General features: G+C 45.8%; 1 protein-coding gene across 1 annotated transcript in view; it reads right to left on the bottom strand.

The window, feature by feature from the left end:
- The window catches only part of KIAA2012, an 84,348-nt gene extending 68,857 nt beyond the window's left edge, over positions 1-15,491 (bottom strand). The window contains exons 1-2 of the mRNA XM_081926621.1: positions 14,953-15,491; positions 9,763-10,029 (exon numbers count right to left, since the gene is read on the bottom strand). Of these exons, the coding sequence (XP_081782747.1) occupies positions 9,763-10,029; positions 14,953-15,057 (372 nt within the window). The 5' untranslated portion in view covers positions 15,058-15,491. The remainder of the gene's footprint in view (positions 1-9,762; positions 10,030-14,952) is intronic.
- Positions 15,492-19,966: the final 4,475 nt, after the last annotated feature.

Genomic DNA, 19,966 nt, shown 5'->3' with positions numbered 1-19,966 from the left:
GCAGCGCATGTTGTTTGAGAGAACAGCCGCTGGTTTTAAACTTGCTCTATTTTTGTATTTCTGCTCCGTTTGATTAAAAACACTTCAGTCTTTTGAAATATGTCAGCCTTCTGAAGGTAAGGATATGGTGGAATACAAACAGGAGAGGAGGAGAAATAAATAGCTTTAAAACGCAGCTGGAAAGGTGAACGGTGTTATCTGAAAACAGCAATTCACATGCCTCATTAATGGCAAAGAACTTTTGTTTGCCCTCTTTACCGTTTTGTAGCCGTCCTCCCCCTTTTCAGCCAAAGCAAAACTTGAAATTTAGGGGAACTGATAAAGTCTTGGTTTCTAACTGAGTCGAATGCCATTGTGTTGCATTATATTAGCATGTGCTGGTGCCTTGTTATGAAAACTACTGAAGTGCTTTGAGTAATTGCAGGCATGCTGAGACTTGTCCGTTTTCTTTGGTACTGCAGCTAGTTACTCCATATATTCACCCTGTTCCTAGGATCCAATTTACACACTTCTGCTCAAGGGGATTCGGGTAGACATTTCTGGTTTCACTATACAGTCATACCTTGGATCCGGAACACCTTGGGAGTGGAACTTTTCGGCTCCCGAACAATCGAAAACCGGAAGTGAGTGTTCCGGTTTTCGAAGGTTCTTTTGGAAGCTGAACGTCCGACGGGGAAAGCCAATCAGAAGCCACGCTTTGGAAGTCAAACGGACATCAGTATGCGGATGATACCCAGCTCTACCTCTCTTTCAAATCAGAACCAGTGAAGGCGGTGACGGTCCTGTGTGAGTGTCTGGAGGCGTTTGGAGGATGAGACCCTATCTGCCCACAGACTGCCTCACCAGAGTGGTGCATGCTCTAGTTTTCTCTCACTTGGACTACTGCAATGCGCTCTACGTGAGGCTACCTTTGAAGCTGAACTACAACTAATCCAGAATGCGGCAGCTAGACTGGTGACTGGGAGCGGCCGCCGAGACCATATAACACCGGTCTTGAAAGACCTACACTGGCTCCCAGTACATGTCCGAACACAATTCAAAGTGTTGGTGCTGACCTTTAAAGCCCTAAACGGCCTCCGTCCAGTATATCTGTAGGAGCGTCTCCACCCCCATCGTTCTACCCGGACACTGAGGTCCAGCACCGAAGGCCTCCTGGCGGTTCCCTCACTGCGAGAAGCCAAGTTACAGGGAACCAGGCAGAGGGCCTTCTCGGTAGTGGCACCCTCCCTGTGGAACGCCCTCCCACCAGATGTCAAAGAGAACAACAACTACCAGACTTTTAGAAGACATCGGAAGGCAGCCCTGTTTAAGGAAGTATTTAATGTTTGATGTATCACAGTATTTTAATATTTTTTTGGAAGCCGCCCAGAGTGGCTGGGGAAGCCCAGCCAGATGGGCGGGGTATAAATAATAAATTATTCTTCTTCTTCTTCTTCTTCTTCTTCTTCTTCTTCTTCTTCTTCTTCTTCTTCTTCTTCTTCTTCTTCTCCTCTTCAGCTTCCAAGATACAACTGTATATTGATTTCCCCCAGCAATGGCGATTAAAAGCAGAACAAAAGAACATGAGGAAACAGACCAAAGACTCACCCAATGGCCAACCAGATGCCTATTGGGAACTCCACAAAGAGGAGGACTTGAGCACAATAATGTTCTCCTCACTTATGCTCCCTGGGGCACAAGTCTGGGCAGCGTTTATGGAGGTCCTGGGCGGTCCAGATGACAAAACCCCGTTCCTGGCCTTGCCAATGTGGTCCAAAGGAAAGCAGAGCCATACGTTTGGCACCAGCTTGGCTGCAGGAGATGCCAGTAGGAGGCGTACAAGGCGCCACCCAAGAAATTCACCCCAAGGTCTGCTCTTCAGCTTCAAAGGAAGGAAAATAAAAATAAGACCAGTAGAAGACAAAGTAAAGTTATCGTATAAATACGAAGAAGATTTGCAGAAGGGACTTGGAAAAGAGCTAAGAGCATCGGACAGAAGATCACCAGGTTGATGGACTGTATGGAACTGGAGGAAATGACTGGCAGAATCCGAGACCAGGGAGAAGAGACGGTGGAAGAAGACTGGAAAAAGTTTAAAGACTATTTGTAGTCTATATTGTAAAATTAATGAGTGTTAGAAAAATGTTGGACTGAAGTTATATGGCTTTAGTAGAAATGTTATAAGGAATTAAGTACAAATAGATTATTAGAGCATTAAAGTGAAAATAAGGTGAAAATATGTTAAGATAATTATATGACAGAAAATAGAGGAAGATGGAAAGGAATTCCTGAAACAATTAATAGAAGTGGAATACAAAAAGGGAGGTGTGAGGAGGTCGTTGAAACAAGTGAATGAAAGATAAGATATTGAAATGGTATGATGTGTGTATGATGTGTCTTAAACTGTTTTTGTTTTGTTTTGTTTAGTTTATTGTGTTAGTGTTGTGTAATGTTTTTATATTGTATTGTTTTTTTCTTCTTTTTTCTTTCCTTTTTTATAGTGTTTAAAAGTTATATATATATATATATATATATATATTGGTTTTGGTGTCCTCGGGTGTCTTCCCGTGTAAAAGTTGGGGTGTCTAGGCGACGTTTCGACGAGGTCTCACTCGTCATCTTCAGGCTGGTGCTTTCGGCTTCTTGTTACTGGAACAGAGCAGGATCTCAGTGTTTGAGTTCCTATAAATACTGTTGAGGGGGTGTGGTGTATAGCCTCCAATGTTCTGGGCAGAGAGGAAGTTCCCAGGCTAGTGTGCCTTTTCTTCTTTTGTTCCTTAATTACTTGAGGGATATCTTGAGTGATTTCTTGAGTGATATCCTGAGTACCACTTAGGTGGGTCATTAGGTGTGGATTAGTTGCTAAAGTCTTTGTGTCTTGACCTCTTGAACTTTGTGAAGAGTTTTTCTGAGAAGATGGCTGTACTGCACTTAGTTGTGCTCTGGCTTGGCTTCGTGTATAGGGGCGAGCTGTGGTTTTGTGGCCTGTGTCAGCCAGATCTGTGTAGGGATTGCAGGGGGGTGCAGCATCCGGAGGTGCCACCATGGTTTGGCTACTGGATGGTGTCTGTAATTTATCTGTGGAGAGGGTCTGGGTTTGGGTCTGGTGTGGTTGATTGGTGATGGCGTTCTGTGTGCCTCTGGATCTGGTGTCAGTTTTTGTGGGGAGGGCTAATTTCCAGATGTCTGGCAAGCGGGATGTGTCGTCACGCTTGTTCATGTTGTGAGGGTGTTTCTCTATCTCGATGGCTTCCATGATTATTCTCTTGTGGTGATGTTCCATGTTAAAGAGCAATTTGGAATCTGCAAAATTAATTTCGTGTCCTGTTTCTTTCATGTGTTGGAAAAGAGAGGAAGTTTTTTCTTCTTTTTTGACGGCATTCTTGTGTTCTGCGATACGTGCATTTATTCGTCTGTTTGTTTGTCCAATGTACGTGGCTGGGCAGACTTTGCAGGGTATTTCATAGACCCCTTGGTTTTCCAACTGGATTTTATCCTTGGGGTTTCTGAGGATATTGGCTATTTTTTGGTTGGTGCAAAAGGCTGTTTTGATATTGTGTTTATGGAGGATTTTGCTAATTTTATCTGTAGTGCCCTTGATATAAGGAAGGAGGGCCATGCCATTGTTTTCTTCTGTGTCTTGGTTTTTGGGGGGTGTTTCTTTTTGGATTAGCTTCGTAACCCTGTTTTGCTGGTATCCATTGGCAATTAACACATTTGAGAGATTCTGTAACTCAGTTGTCAAGTGGTCTTTGTCAGCCAGGCGTTTGGTTCTGGAGATGAGAGTCTTGGCTACGGAGTTTATTTGTGCAGGGTGGTGGTGTGATTGTGCATGTAAGTAGCGGTTGGTGTGTGTTTTTTTCCGGTAGATAGTGTGTCCTAGGGAGCCATCAGGTTTTTTGTAGATTAGGACGTCAAGGAAGGGAAGTTGGTTGTTGGCTTCTATTTCCATAGTGAATTGTATTTTGGGGTGTAGGCTGTTGAGATGTGTGAGGAAGCTATCCAGTTTTTCCTTCCCGTGTGGCCAAATTACAAAGGTGTCGTCAACATATCTGAGCCAAAGTTTGGGTTTGTGTTCTGACTTGTCTAAAGCATTGGTTTCAAAGTGTTCCATGTACAGGTTTGCGATGACCGGTGAGAGGGGTGATCCCATAGGTGCTCCTTCTATCTGTTTGTATCTTTGTCCATTGTGGATGAAGTACGTGTTGGTTAGGCAGTGGTTGGTCAGGTCCAAGATGTATTCGGGGGGATTGTATTTGTTTTGAATGGCTGTCAAGGCTTCATTAATGGGCACTTGTGTGAAGAGAGATACAACATCGAAGCTCACAAGTAGGTCATTAGGATGTAGGTTTTGCTTCTTTATTGTTTCTATGAACTGGAAGGAGTTTGGAACGTGTGAAGAGATGGATTCTGCATAGGGCTGAAGTTGCTTGGCGAGAAATTTAGCGAGATTTTGTAGAGGTGAGCCTATGGAGCTGACTATTGGTCTGAGTGGTGTTCCCTCTTTGTGTATCTTGGGGAGGCCGTAGAGTTTGGGGCATCTGGATGATTTTTCTCTGGGGATGATTCTTAGCTGGATTTCTTCACTGATAGGAGAGGCTTTTATTTTGGATTTGGTGGTTTTTTCCAGATAGGTGGTGGGATCTGTTTTTATAGGTTGGTAGGTAGGATCTTGGAGTAGATTTGATAGTTTTGCTTGGTAGTCCGATGTGTTCATCACAACAGTGGCATTACCTTTGTCTGCTGGGAGAATGATTACATCTTGGACCTGACCAACCACTGCCTAACCAACACGTACTTCATCCACAATGGACAAAGATACAAACAGATAGAAGGAGCACCTATGGGATCACCCCTCTCACCGGTCATCGCAAACCTGTACATGGAACACTTTGAAACCAATGCTTTAGACAAGTCAGAACACAAACCCAAACTTTGGCTCAGATATGTTGACGACACCTTTGTAATTTGGCCACACGGGAAGGAAAAACTGGATAGCTTCCTCACACATCTCAACAGCCTACACCCCAAAATACAATTCACTATGGAAATAGAAGCCAACAACCAACTTCCCTTCCTTGACGTCCTAATCTACAAAAAACCTGATGGCTCCCTAGGACACACTATCTACCGGAAAAAAACACACACCAACCGCTACTTACATGCACAATCACACCACCACCCTGCACAAATAAACTCCGTAGCCAAGACTCTCATCTCCAGAACCAAACGCCTGGCTGACAAAGACCACTTGACAACTGAGTTACAGAATCTCTCAAATGTGTTAATTGCCAATGGATACCAGCAAAACAGGGTTACGAAGCTAATCCAAAAAGAAACACCCCCCAAAAACCAAGACACAGAAGAAAACAATGGCATGGCCCTCCTTCCTTATATCAAGGGCACTACAGATAAAATTAGCAAAATCCTCCATAAACACAATATCAAAACAGCCTTTTGCACCAACCAAAAAATAGCCAATATCCTCAGAAACCCCAAGGATAAAATCCAGTTGGAAAACCAAGGGGTCTATGAAATACCCTGCAAAGTCTGCCCAGCCACGTACATTGGACAAACAAACAGACGAATAAATGCACGTATCGCAGAACACAAGAATGCCGTCAAAAAAGAAGAAAAAACTTCCTCTCTTTTCCAACACATGAAAGAAACAGGACACGAAATTAATTTTGCAGATTCCAAATTGCTCTTTAACATGGAACATCACCACAAGAGAATAATCATGGAAGCCATCGAGATAGAGAAACACCCTCACAACATGAACAAGCGTGACGACACATCCCGCTTGCCAGACATCTGGAAATTAGCCCTCCCCACAAAAACTGACACCAGATCCAGAGGCACACAGAACGCCATCACCAATCAACCACACCAGACCCAAACCCAGACCCTCTCCACAGATAAATTACAGACACCATCCAGTAGCCAAACCATGGTGGCACCTCCGGATGCTGCACCCCCCTGCAATCCCTACACAGATCTGGCTGACACAGGCCACAAAACCACAGCTCGCCCCTATACACGAAGCCAAGCCAGAGCACAACTAAGTGCAGTACAGCCATCTTCTCAGAAAAACTCTTCACAAAGTTCAAGAGGTCAAGACACAAAGACTTTAGCAACTAATCCACACCTAATGACCCACCTAAGTGGTACTCAGGATATCACTCAAGAAATCACTCAAGATATCCCTCAAGTAATTAAGGAACAAAAGAAGAAAAGGCACACTAGCCTGGGAACTTCCTCTCTGCCCAGAACATTGGAGGCTATACACCACACCCCCTCAACAGTATTTATAGGAACTCAAACACTGAGATCCTGCTCTGTTCCAGTAACAAGAAGCCGAAAGCACCAGCCTGAAGATGACGAGTGAGACCTCGTCGAAACGTCGCCTAGACACCCCAACTTTTACACGGGAAGACACCCGAGGACACCAAAACCTGCATTCCTGTACCCGTGAAAATCTACGAAAGCAAATATATATATATTATATATATATATATATAGAAATTCCTTCTCCAAAAGGTATCCCACAAAGCAGTGGAGGTTATACCAGAAACAGTTAAATGGGGGCAGGATGAATTGTGGTTTGAAGGAAGGGTGAACTTTCCAAAAAGACTTTTAAGGACCCTGCTGCTCTCCCAATAAAATAAAAAAAGTCCATATGCCTGATCAGATGGAGCAATGGGTTAACTCAAGGTTGGATTTAGGTTTGATGAGGCCCTAAGCTACTGAAGGGACGCGGGTGGCGCTGTGGCTTAAACCACAGAGCCTAGGACTTGCTGATCAGAAGGTCGGCGGTTTGAATCCCCGTGATGGGGTGAGCTCCCGTTGCTCGGTCCCTGCTCCTGCCAACCTAGCAGTTTGAAAGCACACCAGTGCAAGTAGATAAATAGGTACCACTTCGGAGGGAAGGTAAACGCATTTCCGTGCACTGCTCTGGTTCGCCAGAAGCGGCTTAGTCATGCTGGCCACATGACCCGGAAGCTGGCTCCCTCAGCCAAAAAAGTGACATGAGCGCCGCAACCCCAGAGTCAGTCACAACTGGACCTAATGGTCAGGGGTCCCTTTACCTTTACTTTAAGCTACTGAAGGTAATGCGGCCCTTTATATGTCCAGTTGTCCTTTGTCAGCAACAAATTGTCAAAAATTGTGTTGAATATATGCTATATGGTAATTTATGGACCTAATAGGGATCTAAAACCATTTGCACGTAACAAATAGGAGCCTACACAACACAAAACACTGTTGCTGTGTGTAGGTTTTATTTTATTTGTTTTTTTATCTTATATTTTGGAAATGTACATCCAGTTGTTTTTTCCTTTAAATTTTTCTGGGGCCCCCAAGAGAATGGGGCCAAAAGCTATAGCTGGTTTAGCTTATACGTAAATCCGGCACTGGGTTAACTCCACCTTCCTTTCCTGCCATCTCCGACAACAGCGTGATTTGCAAAAGCCTGCGAACATCCCCGCTGGATTCTAATTGTTCGTGGCAGTCGGCACACGATTCCATGTGTTTGGTCACAGCAGTACCCTTTCTCTCCTTTAATCTTTGATGGATGTCGTGCTTGGATACACTGATATGGCTCGTACCACAGGCAGTGATTCCAGGGGCGTCTTTTGTCTTCGTTCTTCAGGCATGGAGTCCTTATTGGGTCAGAGGATTCCCTTCCCAGCTATGTGAAACAGGGAATTCTGTTGGATGTAGAACATAACGGCCAGTGCTTTTTTTCCTGGGGGTACTCAAGGGTACTCGTACCCTAAACATTTTCTGAATCTATGTTTGGCCTCATTGGGGGGCAGTATTTCAATATGAGTAGGAAAATGAGAGTTACCCCTAAACATTTTTTTAAAGAAAAAAAAGCACTTATTATGGCTAGTTTAGGGACGTGTGTGGCGCTGTGGGTAAAACCTCAGTGCCTAGGACTTGCCGATCGCATGGTCGGCGGTTCGAATCCCCACGGCGGGGTGAGCTCCCATCTTTCAGTCCCAGCTCCTGCCCACCTAGCAGTTCGAAAGCACCCCTAAGTGCAAGTAGATAAATAGGTACCGCTTTATAGTGGGAAGGTAAACGGCGTTTCCGTGTGTGGCGCTGGTGCCGGCTCGCCAGAGCAGCTTTGTCACACTGGCCACGTGACCTGGAAGTGTCTCCGGACAGCGCTGGCCCCCGGCCTCTTAAGTGAGATGGGCGCACAACCCTAGAGTCGGACACAACTGGCCCGTATGGGCAGGGGTACCTTTACCTTTATGGCTAGTTTAATCTATCCATAGGCCATTTACTTCTAATATCAGCTTCCTTAAGTGCACAGAGTAATATTCCTCAATGGTTTGTGTTAAGTTGTGGGAGAACATATCAGACGACACAGCAATTCTTCCAAAGCAGCTCTTTATTTGTAAGCTGGAATAGCACTAACTGAGGAGCTCAGACAGCCTGCTTATATAGAGCTCCAGAACCAGGTAACTGTTGCCATTTTCTAGAACTATCCAATCACTGAACGTCACTTTCGATCCTTCATTTGCATGCAAACTATCCAATCACTGAACGTCACTTTCGATCCTTCATTTGCATAACTATCTACAGTATCCCCCTGCTGGCCCAGGGTGAGAACTTCAGTACATAACAGTTTGAATTCTCATTTAGAAGTCTTGTTGAAGGAAGTCTATTTGTGTGAGTAAATCCACATTACAGGCTTGAGTTGGTTTAATGCTCTCTTCTCAGAATTGTTGCACTTTGCATGGGAATTGAGGACATCTCAAAGCACCTTACCAAATTACAATTCCCAGGATGGTTTTGGCAAAAGAATGGCAGTTAAATGGCTATGATATCACCTCCTGGCAAACAGAAGGGGAAGAAATGGAGGCAGTGAGAGATTTTACTTTCTTGGGCTCCATGATCACTGCAGATGGTGACAACAGCCACGAAATTAAAAGACGCCTGCTCCTTGGGAGAAAAGCAATGACAAACCTAGACAGCATCTTAAAAAGCAGAGACATCACCTTGCCAACAAAGGTCCGTATAGTTAAAGCTCTGGTTTTCCCAGTAGTGATGTATGGAAGTGAGAGCTGGACCATAAAGAAGGCTGATCACTGAAGAATTGATGCTTTTGAATTATGTGCTGGAGGAGACTCTTGAGAGTCCCATGGACTGCAAGAAGATCAAACCGCTCCATTCTGAAGGAAATCAGCTCTGAGTGCTCACTGGGAGGACAGATCCTGAAGCTAAGGCTCCAATATTTTGGCCATCTCATGAGAAGAGAAGACTCCCTGGAAAAGACCCTGATGCTGGGAAAGATGGAGGGCACAAGGAGAAGGGGACGACAGAGGACGAGATGGTTGGATAGTGTTCTCGAAGCTACCAGCATGATTTGACCAAACTGCGGGAGGCAGTGGAAGACAAGAGTGCCTGGTGTGCTCTGGTCCATGGGTTCACGAAGAGTCGGACACAACTAAACGACTAAACAACAACAACAACAACAACAACAAGATAGAGATAGATAGATATAGATAGATAGATGATAGATAGATAGATAGATAGATAGATAGATAGATAGATATAGATAGATAGATAGATAGATGATAGATAGATAGATAGATAGATATAGATAGATGATAGACAGACAGACAGACAGACAGACAGATGGGCATAGACGATATTGAAATGCCCACATATGTGATCTATTAGATGTGCATTTTCCCCCTGATTTTTTTTTAATGTATAATTAGAAATAACCTACTAATTCCTGAATACAATTGGGCTGTGCTCTCTTACCTTTTTGCATCTATATGCCAAGATGGCTCGCACCAGATCTTGGAGGGTGTGAAGCTCTATGTGTATTTTCTGGCTTCTGCTTCTAAATCTTCGGCGCGTCTTCCTTATCCCTTTCAGCTTCCTTGATGGTTTGGCTAGATCTTCTGAATAGAGAAGTAACGCGCCTGTTCTCGTGCTGTAGGTTTTAGGAAGACACGGTCCGCAGTCTCCCTCCAGGTCATGATGGTCGTGGAAACCGGTTTCAAGGCACTGCCAGTTCAAATAATCCTAACATGTAAAAAACAAATAAATGCATTATTAATTTATATATCACTTAATGGCAAAACAGGCCTCTAAGCGCTTTTACAAAGCGTAAAGTGTGTTGCGGTGGGGGCCTACAGCCCACCCTACTGTTGCTGGGTGGACGTTTGAGACCCAGGCAGGGATTGGGAAAATTGGGTCTCTGGGGAGATTTCCTTGTTGCTAATTTGGAGGAGGGGTCAGAGGGTTAAATACTGGACGCCCAGCCTTGGGCATCCTCTTGGCTGTTTGCATCAGATCACCCTCCCTGAATTGGGGGGTTTATTTGCTTTGACCTTGCTATGCCTGTCATGGGGTCGTCTGCTTTGAGACAGAGGCCTGGTAGGAATTTGTCCATTTGGCTGATTGGCTGGTGCCATTTGGTTTTTGCCTACTGCGTAGCAAATCGTCACAACTTGTAAGGTTGGCGGTTAGGCATTGGTTCAAATTGGTTGGTGGAGGGGTAAGTGCCTACCCCTCCAATGGTGGTGTGGAAAGGGAATTCCGTTAAAGGAATCCAGGGGCTTGCCATTCTTTTCTTCCTTGTCCCTGGCATCGGACGTGGGCCCCAGGAGCATGAGGATGAGAAGTGAGGGACTGATGCCCAGCTTCATTTCTCCCCAATATTTGTTTCCCTGACTGGCTTCCGCTGGAATCCGGAAGTCAGTTCTGTCCCTGGGGCAAGGACAGATAGACAGAACCAATGCCTAAGCAACCACTCACAAGTGTGTATTCAAATAAAGTTGTGGCCAAAATCATGCCAGAAACCTTTAACAAAAATTGATGTGTGATGTGTGAGTTATTGGGGTGGCCGGGGACCTCGACACACAAAAACGAGTTACACAAACATTTAAACGTAAGCACCCATAATTAAAATAAGGGCAACCCCTGATCTGTGCGGAGGTTGCGTTCCGGGTCATTGTGCACTATCACAAGCAATTGAAACACCCCCTTCTGTCCCACCCCTGCCCTTTTAGCAACGTCTTTTATGACAATTCTGGTTTCAGCGCTGCATACATGTGCACAATTGTGCACATATTGATTGCGCCTATAATGGCGGTTGCCTGTACACAATAGAATAATCTCATCAAAACGTTAAAATATAAATATGGGCATTAAGAAGGGAAACTCCACAAGGTTTCCTACTTCTGCACATGCAGCTGGCATGCTCACTGCTCACTTCTCATCCACTACAGTACCCCTGCTTCTTTTTGGAGCCTAGTAAACAGGGCATTAAGGACGCTGGTGGCGCTGTGGTCTAAACCACAGAGCCTAGGGCTTGCCGATCAGAAGGTCGGCGGTTCGAATCCCCATGATGGGGTGAGCTCCCATTGCTCGGTCCCTGCTCCTGCCAACCTAGTAGTTCGAAAACACGTCAGAGTGCAAGTAGATAAATAGGTACCGCTCTGGCGGGAAGGTAAACGGCGTTTCCGTGCGCTGCTCTGGTTCGCCAGAAGCGGCCTAGTCATGCTGGCCACATGACCCAAAAGCTGTATGCCGGCTCCCTCGGCCAATAAAGCAAGGTGAGCCCCACAACCTCAGAGTCGTTCGTGACTGGACCTAATGGTCAGGGGTCCCTTTACCTTTACTTTTACACATGGCCTTAGCCACAATCCACTGGTATCCTGTAGCTTGAGAAATAATGTCCTCCTATTTGATGTGCTTACCCTCTTACAATAGCCATGGTGTCACTGAGGCCCCTTTGCGTCATGTATTTTCTGGTTCTTCTCAAACTAAACCAATTCTGTTTCATTAATACAGTAGCTGTTGTGGAATTATGTGGGTGACATTGTGGAGAAAGTGTATAATGTGCTCCTTGAGCTGGACCTCTTTTAAACTTTCTACAGCTCAGTGCATGTCATCTTGCTCCTAAATACAGTCGTACCTTGGAAGTCAAACGGAATCCGTTCCGGAAGTCCGTTTGACTTCCAAAATGTTCGAAAATCTAATCATGGCTTTGATTGCAGCCAGTCAGAAGCAGCGGAAGCCCTGTCGGATGTTCGGATTCTGAAAGAACGTTCACTGTTAAGTTGTGGGTGAACATATCAGACGACACAGCAATTCTTCAAACAGCTCTTGTTTATTCATAGGACAGAACTGAAGTGAAGGGTTCAGCCAGCCTGCTTATATAGAGCTCCAGTACAACGTAACTGTAACAACTTTCTGTAACTATCCAATCACTGAACGTCACTTTCGATCCCTTATTTGCATATGTGGACCTGAACTATCTACAGTATCCCCCTGCTGGCCCAGGGTGAGAACTTCAGTACATAACATTCACAAACTGGAACAATCACTTCTGGGTTTGCGCATTCGGGAGCCAAAACGTCCGAGTTCCAGGGTGTTCAGGATCCAAGGTACGACTGTATTTGAGATGAGGAGGGAACAGCAGCAACCTTGTTCCCCGTTACGAAACACCATAAAATACTGGTACCTTTCCCAACCCTCCTTATTACATTATGAGGGCTTTACAGGGCAGCATGATTGATCTCATGTGAAGCATAAACACGGTACGCAAATCAGAGAAGCCTCCAGAACATACTTCAGAAAAAAGGACCTGCAACATTTGTCACAAGTGAATCCATCAATTTTTGCACACAGAGACTTGAGTGCAAAAAGAAAAGGTATTCCACACCAGCTCTGTGAAACGATTCCACAACACAAAATGGTTTCTTCGGCCTTTGTATTCTTACAGCTTCCCCCCTAGAAAAAAGGTTTCTCCAATAATCTTATTACAGGACCCTGTGTCACAATGTCGGCAGCTGCTGCATGATAATAATACTAAAAAAAACCCCTGCATGGTTAAAGAGAATTGATCTCTGTTATGTTCCTGAATATTTAGAGATGGTTCACCATGCAAACTATCTGAATAAGGTGCAATGTATTTGAGGAGTCTGAAATGAAAACATTCATACCATAAATCTATTCAGGTACTCGCATGAATGCTACATGGGAGCCAGTGTGGTGTAGTGGTTAAGAGCGGTAGTCTTGTAATCTGGGAAACTGGGTTCGAGTCTCCGCTCCTCCACATGCAGCTGCTGGGTGACCTTGGGCCAGTCACACTTCTGTGAAGTCTCTCAGCCCCACTCACCTCACAGAGTGTTTGTTGTGGGGGAGGAAGGGAAAGGAGAATGTTAGCCGCTTTGAGACTCCTGAAGGGGAGTGAAAGGCGGGATATCAAATCCAAACTCTTCTTCATGTGACTGGCAGCTAGCCTTAAAAGGTAAAGGTGCCCCTGCCCGTACGGGCCAGTCTTGACAGACTCTGGGGTTGTGCGCCCATCTCACTTAAGAGGCCAGGGGCCAGCGCTGTCCGGAGACACTTCCGGGTCATGTGGCCAGCGTGACAAAGCTGCATCTGGCGAGCCAGAGCCGCGCACAGAAACGCCGTTTACCTTCCCGCTGGTAAGCGGTCCCTATTTATCTACTTGCACCCGGAGGTGCTTTCGAACTGCTAGGTTGGCAGGCGCTGGGACCGAGCAGCGGTAGCGCACCCCGCCGCAGGGATTCGAACCGCCGACCTTTCGATCGGCAAGTCCTAGGCGCTGAGGCTTTAACCCACAGCGCCACCTGCGTCCCTGGCAGCTAGCCTTACAACCCCTTAACTACATGAAGGGATTGGGAAGGTTCTGACTTCTAGCAATTAAGCTGCTCTGTCACACACACACACACACACACACACACTGAATTTATCATTGGAAGTGGATTCACGTGATGGGCTCAGCATCCTCTGGGAGCAGCTGGAAGTCAGTGAAGGCGAGGCCTTTCCTGTGGCTTCCTCATGATGAAGCGGTCATGAGATCAAGGCCTCAGAAACATTGGTTATACTGTATTTCAGCCTCGACAGGGGACTACTGTAATCCTCCAGCGTCAACAGACATGGACTGTAGAGAAAGTCTTGGGGCGGAACCATGTGATGAGTTGCCACTAAAGTAGGCTTGCGACCTTAACAAAGAGGGCAGTCTCTCTCTCAAGAGCAGCCTGGTCCAAGTCCAATTTAAAGATAAAAAGGGGCCTTGAAGTTGCCCACCAACAGTTGGCACCCAGACAGCAAGCTAAGCGGCCACAGCGATGAGATGTATTGTATTTCTATTTGAAGTAGAGTAATTATCTTTATGCTCACTGGAAGGACAGATCCTGAAGCTGAGGCTCCAATACTTTGGGCACCTCATGAGAAGAGAAGACTCCCTGGAAAAGACCCTGGTGTTGGGAAAGATGGAGGGCACAAGGAGAAGGGGACGACAGAGGACAAGATGGTTGGACAGTGTTCTCGAAGCTACCAGCATGAGTTTGACCAAACTGCGGGAGGCAGTGGAAGACAGGAGTGCCTGGTGTGCTCTGGTCCATGGGGTCATGAAGTCGGACACGACTAAAAGACTAAACAACAATAACAATTATCTTTACATTTGCATCTAAGGTTAAACCACAGAGCCTAGGACTTGCCAATCAGAAGGTCGGTGGTCCGAATCCCCACAATGGGGTGACCTCCCGTTGCTTGGTCCCTGCTCCTGCCCACCTAGCAGTTCGAAAGCACGTCAAAGTGCAAGTAGATAAATAGGTACCACTCCAGTGGGAAGGTAAATGGTATTTCCGTGCGCTGCTCTGCTTCGCCAGACACGGCTTAGTCATGCTGGCCGCATGACCCGGCTCCCTCGGCCAATAAAGCGAGATGAGCGCCGCAACCCCAGAGTCGGCCACGACTGGACCTAATGGTCACGGGCCCCTTTACCTTTTTATTTACCTTTACCTTTTTACCCTTTACCTGCAACAAATTGTGTACATGTGGGGAAGGATTCATAAGCAAAACATCTCTTTTAACACTGGTTAAGGAGGGCAGATAGAAAATAACTGCGCCGTGATTTCAGCATTAGCAGCTAAGTGTCTACATCGCAACCTGGGGACAAGGACTCACCTCTGGATTGAAATACACCTCCAGCTTCTCCTCTTCCTTTCGGACCACTTGCCCAGTGCCACGACTTAATATGGACAGGTGCGACATTTTAGAACGAGTGCACATGTATACGACTTCAGCAGCTTTTCCCTTTGCTCCTATCCATTTTAGGAGATCCTCATCTAACCAGAACGCCAGGCAACACTGTTTAGGCTTGGTTCATTTTAATGGCATGCATTATTCCGTCAACTTGATCTGCATCCAGGTACGGATAACATCCACAGAAAATCCCACTTGAATCTGAGCCTTCTTGTCGTTTTCACTTTTCTGGGTGTGACTTTTTCGACTGCCTGTCCTGTGGCCGTTTCTTCCGTTCTGGTTGGTCCGAGGATTTGTGAAACGCCACCAAGATCCCGATTGCGCTCTGAGGTTGTTTCTGCGTTGCTATGGCAGCAAAAGGAAATTAAGTTGTTGAAAGCAGCAAGAGGGAAGGTCGGGGAAGGGAGAGAAAGAAAGCCAGAGAGCAGATTTCGAAAGGATCAGACTCAGATTTCGAGGGTGGGTTTCCCTGCAAATGTCCCCCCAACTGTGAGAGTAACATTATCCTTCACAGAACTTCTTTCATTGTCTCCCTGCCTCCCCCCTAAGTTTTAAAATTGCAGTGTTTTTCCCTATTAAGAAGAAAATGGAGCAGTCTACTGCATGATCTGTAGCTGATAATCATTTGGAGAAGGGGTTCATCCTGCATCTGAAGATCTGTCACTACAGTGGTACCTCAGGTTAAGTACTTAATTCGTTCCGGAGTTCCGTTCTTAACCTGAAACTGTTCTTGACCAGAAGCACCACTTTAGCTAATGGGGCCTCCTGCTGCCGCTGCGCCACCGGAGCCTGATTTCTGTTCTCATCCTGAAGCAAAGTTCTTAACCTGAAGCACTATTTCTGGGTTAGCGGAGTCTGTAACCTGAAGCGTCTGTAACCTGAAGCGTATGTAACCCAAGGTACCACTGTACTTCTAGTCCACTTCCTAGTGCATTTTTTAAAAGTTGTGCAAAATGTGTTGCCTCGGGTTTGTTTGTGATTCATCTGAACTGAAATCTCTTGATATTCCTGTTTGTTGTCCTGATATTAAAAGTTCCTCCATTCCACCTTGATCGTTGGAGCCTTTGCAATACTCCTCGACCAGCATTTGTCACTGGTAGTACCTCTGGTGGGGGAGACACACCTCATGCTTCTTCTGGGATAGTTTGCCCATCCTGCACTCAGCTCTCACCTGCGGCTCCTAGAAGCTGTGCGCATGCCAGAGCGGCCACACCCCAGGTGCAGCTTCAACTGGCTGGCTAAACCAGGTGAGGGTAGCTGATGGAACGTCTCCACCCCCATCGTTCTACCCGGACACTGAGGTCCAGCACCAAGGGCCTTGTGGCGGTTCCCTCACTGCGAGAAGCCAAGTTACAGGGAACCAGGCAGAGGGCCTTCTCGGTAGTGGCACCCTCCCTGTGGAACGCCCTCCCACCAGATGTCAAAGAGAACAACAACTACCAGACTTTTAGAAGACATTGGAAGGCAGCCCTGTTTAGGGAAGCTTTTAATGTTTGATGTATTACAGTATTTTAATTTATATATTTTTTGGAAGCCACCCAGAGTGGCTGGGGAAGCCCAGCCAGATGGGCGGGTGTCAGGGAACTGCCATCGGAGAGTCAGGTGGTGGAAGGACTCAAGGAGGCTAGGAGACCTTCGGATGCGGAGGAAGGAACCAGTAGGGGGAGAGGGAGAGTTCCTGCAGAAACTCAATCGGAGGAAGGGCTCCAAGATGTTTCCAGTGAGAACAGCGGGGAGGGCTCAGGACCTCCGCTGGGGACGCCTACTCCGCGCAGGAAACTGTCACGCAGAGAATCCAGAAGGAGAGTTTCCGTCAAAGAACTCTTATGTTGGCATAAATTCCGGAAGCGCCCACTGACGGATTCTGCCAGCGATTGAGGTAGTCACGCACCCATGGCTCCACGAACTGGGAAAGTTTAGGAACTGATGGTAAAGCTTGGAGGACTTAAACGCTTACGCACGAGCAGCCCCCCTTTTCCCATTACAGCGGGGTATAAATAATAAATTGAAATTGAAATTGATGGGTCTCAACCCACTGGTGCGTTAGGGCCTTCCCCTGCATGTGAAGACAAGGCTCTGGCAGATGTGACCAAGAGTGGTTCCTATGGTCCAGAAGGAGGTTTCTGCATGAGCTATAGAGGGAAATGAGGGCCAGATGGGCTTGTCAACCTGGGAAGGGAACTCATCTAGATGGAAAGCTCTGATCCTAAACCTCGGCTTCCTTGAGGGGTATCTTCAGGAGAAGAAAATCCTAAGGAGTAAACTCTACACCAATCCAGAGTGGAGAGCAGCCTGTACGCCTCCTTCCGGCAACTCCCGCAGGCAAACTAGTGCCAAACATATTGCTCTGTTTTCCATTGAACGACATCAGTGAAGCTAAGAATCTGGTTGTCTGGGATGTTACTTAACCCCTGTAAAATCAGCAAAGATTTATCACAATAGTGATAATCTATGCTGGAAATATAAAGAAAAAGAAGGTACCTTTTTTCATATGTGGTGGACCTGCCCCAAGGTGAAAGACTTCTGGGAGAAGATTTATAATGAACTGAAAAAAATGTTAAAATATACATTTACTAAGAAACCAGAGGCCTTCCTTCTTGGAATAACCCGAGAAATTGCCCAAGAAAGATGTTAAATTATTTTTGTATGCCACAACTGCAGCAAGAATTTTGTTAGCTAAGAATTGGAAAACACAAGAAGTCCCAACAGTGGGGGAATGGCAGATGAAGATGATGGATTTTTCAGAGCTGGCCGACCTGGCTGGAAGAGTCCGCTACCAGAAGGAGAGGAGTACCAGGAAGAATGGATGAAATTTAAAGATTATTTAGCTAAATATGTTAAGATAACTTAATTGGAAAGCTTACAAATAATAGGCTTAGGATTTAGATATGTAAGGATAGGATTTAAGATGTTTAAAGCTAAATTAGAAAGAATGAAAGATGTTAAGTGATCAAGTTAATTTTTTGAGAAAATCGATTTTGGAAAACTGTTAAAATGATATGTAATGAAATTCAACCTAGGGGATTTGAGGAAGTCACTTAATAATGTTACCAAGATTCAGACAGGATGTATGTATGTATGTTTGTTTGTCTGTTTGTTTTAAATTTTTGGAAAATCAATAAAAAAATTGAAAAAGAAAGAAAGAATCTGGTTGTCTGGGCAGCCCGGTGCAGCTAATGCAGCAATTTGACTTCACCTCTGGAGGCACATTGTTTCTTGAGACATATGTATACCAACAGGGAGCGTGTGGCGCTGTGGTCTAAACCACCGAGCCTCTTGGGCTAGCCGATCGGAAGGTCAGCGGTTCGAATCCCCCTGACAGGGTGAGCTCCCATTGCTCTGTCCCAGCTCCTGCCAACCTAGCAGTTCGAAAGCACACCAGTGCAAGTAGATAAATAGGTACCACTCCAGCGGGAAGGTAAACAGCGTTTCTGTGCACTCTGCTTTCCATCATGGTGTCCCATTGCACCAGAAGTGGTTTAGTCATGCTGTCTGTGGACAAAGGCCAGTTCCCTCAGCCTGAAACAAGATGAGTGCCGCAACCCCATAGCCTCCTTTGACTGGATTTTACCATCCAGAGGTCTTTTACCTTTTTACCTTATACCAACAGACTAACTTCAAGCAAACTAACTTTCATTTGTGGACCAAAAACAGGTTGGGAGCAACTGCAGGGGGAAATAAGTAGCTGGGGGTGGGGTGGGGAGTGTTAAATTGAGGCTGTGTAAACGAGCAATATATTTATATGTTGGCTTATTAAGCTAAAATCACCCAAATGAGGTATTTATTTTAATTTGCAGAGTCAGCCAGGGTATGTGTAGACACTGTGATGTAATCACCTGAGTTGGATCACAGGACCAAGCTGCTGGGTTTCCCATCATGCAAAGGATACTACAGTGGTACCTCAGGTTACCTACGCTTCAGTTTACATACGCTTCAGGTTACAGACTCCGTTAACCCAGAAATATTGCTTCAGGTTAAGAACTTTGCTTCAGGATGAGAACAGAAATTGTGTTCCGGCGGCGTGGCAGCAGCAGGAGGCCCTATTAAGCTAAAGTGGTGCTTCAGGTTAAGAACAGTTTCAGGTTAAGTACGGACCTCCGGAACGAATTAAGTACTTAGCCCGAGGTACCACTATGACAGCTGAGAGTGTGACTAAGGATTTGGAAATCAGTGTGACCTCATAATATAATTAAAATAAACTGCACACATTAGCAAAAAGTAAAATAAAAAAATGTTGTTTTCAGTTTATACCGTTTGTATGTCTCTAATATTCTTTTTCTTCCCCCCCCCCCCAGAAGAAACTGTGTTGAAAATCCTCATTTTAGGACAGGATTAGATCCTTTCCTCCTGGGTTTTCTTGCGACACTAAGTTGTCCCGAGAATTCAATTCGAACAGGCAGGGGGAGCGAGCATCATCTTGCTTGGGGGGGGGGGCGAGGCGTGTTCTGCTTATACTATACGGGTGTATTCGCTGCAGAAACCGGTAGAGTCTGTCAAGTGCTCTTGAGCATCAATCTTCTGAAAGTGCCCCCCTGCTGACATGTACAAAGTTATACAGCAGGCTACTTTCAGCTAGATTTTGGTAGAGTGCCTTTCACGCAACATGTCCTCGGAGTGCTTTTCAAAACACAAACAGCAATAGAAAATGTACAAAACAAATAAGCGTTCAAACAGGCGATCCGATTTCCCAAGCAGACCGAAAGAAGCTTTTCAAAGCCAGGCATTAGGAAAGGATTAGAACTCCCAAGTTTGATGCACTCAAAACGGGGCGGGGGAAGGATATGGAGCTTATGTACACTTGTAGGCTGGAGAGTCACAAAGTGGTCCTAGATCAGCATAATATGGCCTTATTGTTGTTTAGTTGTTTAGTTGTGTCCGACTCTTCGGGACCCCATGGACCAGAGCACGCCAGGCACTCCTGTCTTCCACGGCCTCC

This window comes from Podarcis melisellensis (assembly GCF_964234715.1).
Source record: "Podarcis melisellensis genome assembly, chromosome: 1".
Classification (NCBI taxonomy): Eukaryota; Metazoa; Chordata; class Lepidosauria; order Squamata; family Lacertidae; genus Podarcis; species Podarcis melisellensis.
Note: the sequence above shows the minus strand (reverse complement) of the source record. Positions and strands in the feature narration are given on the sequence as shown.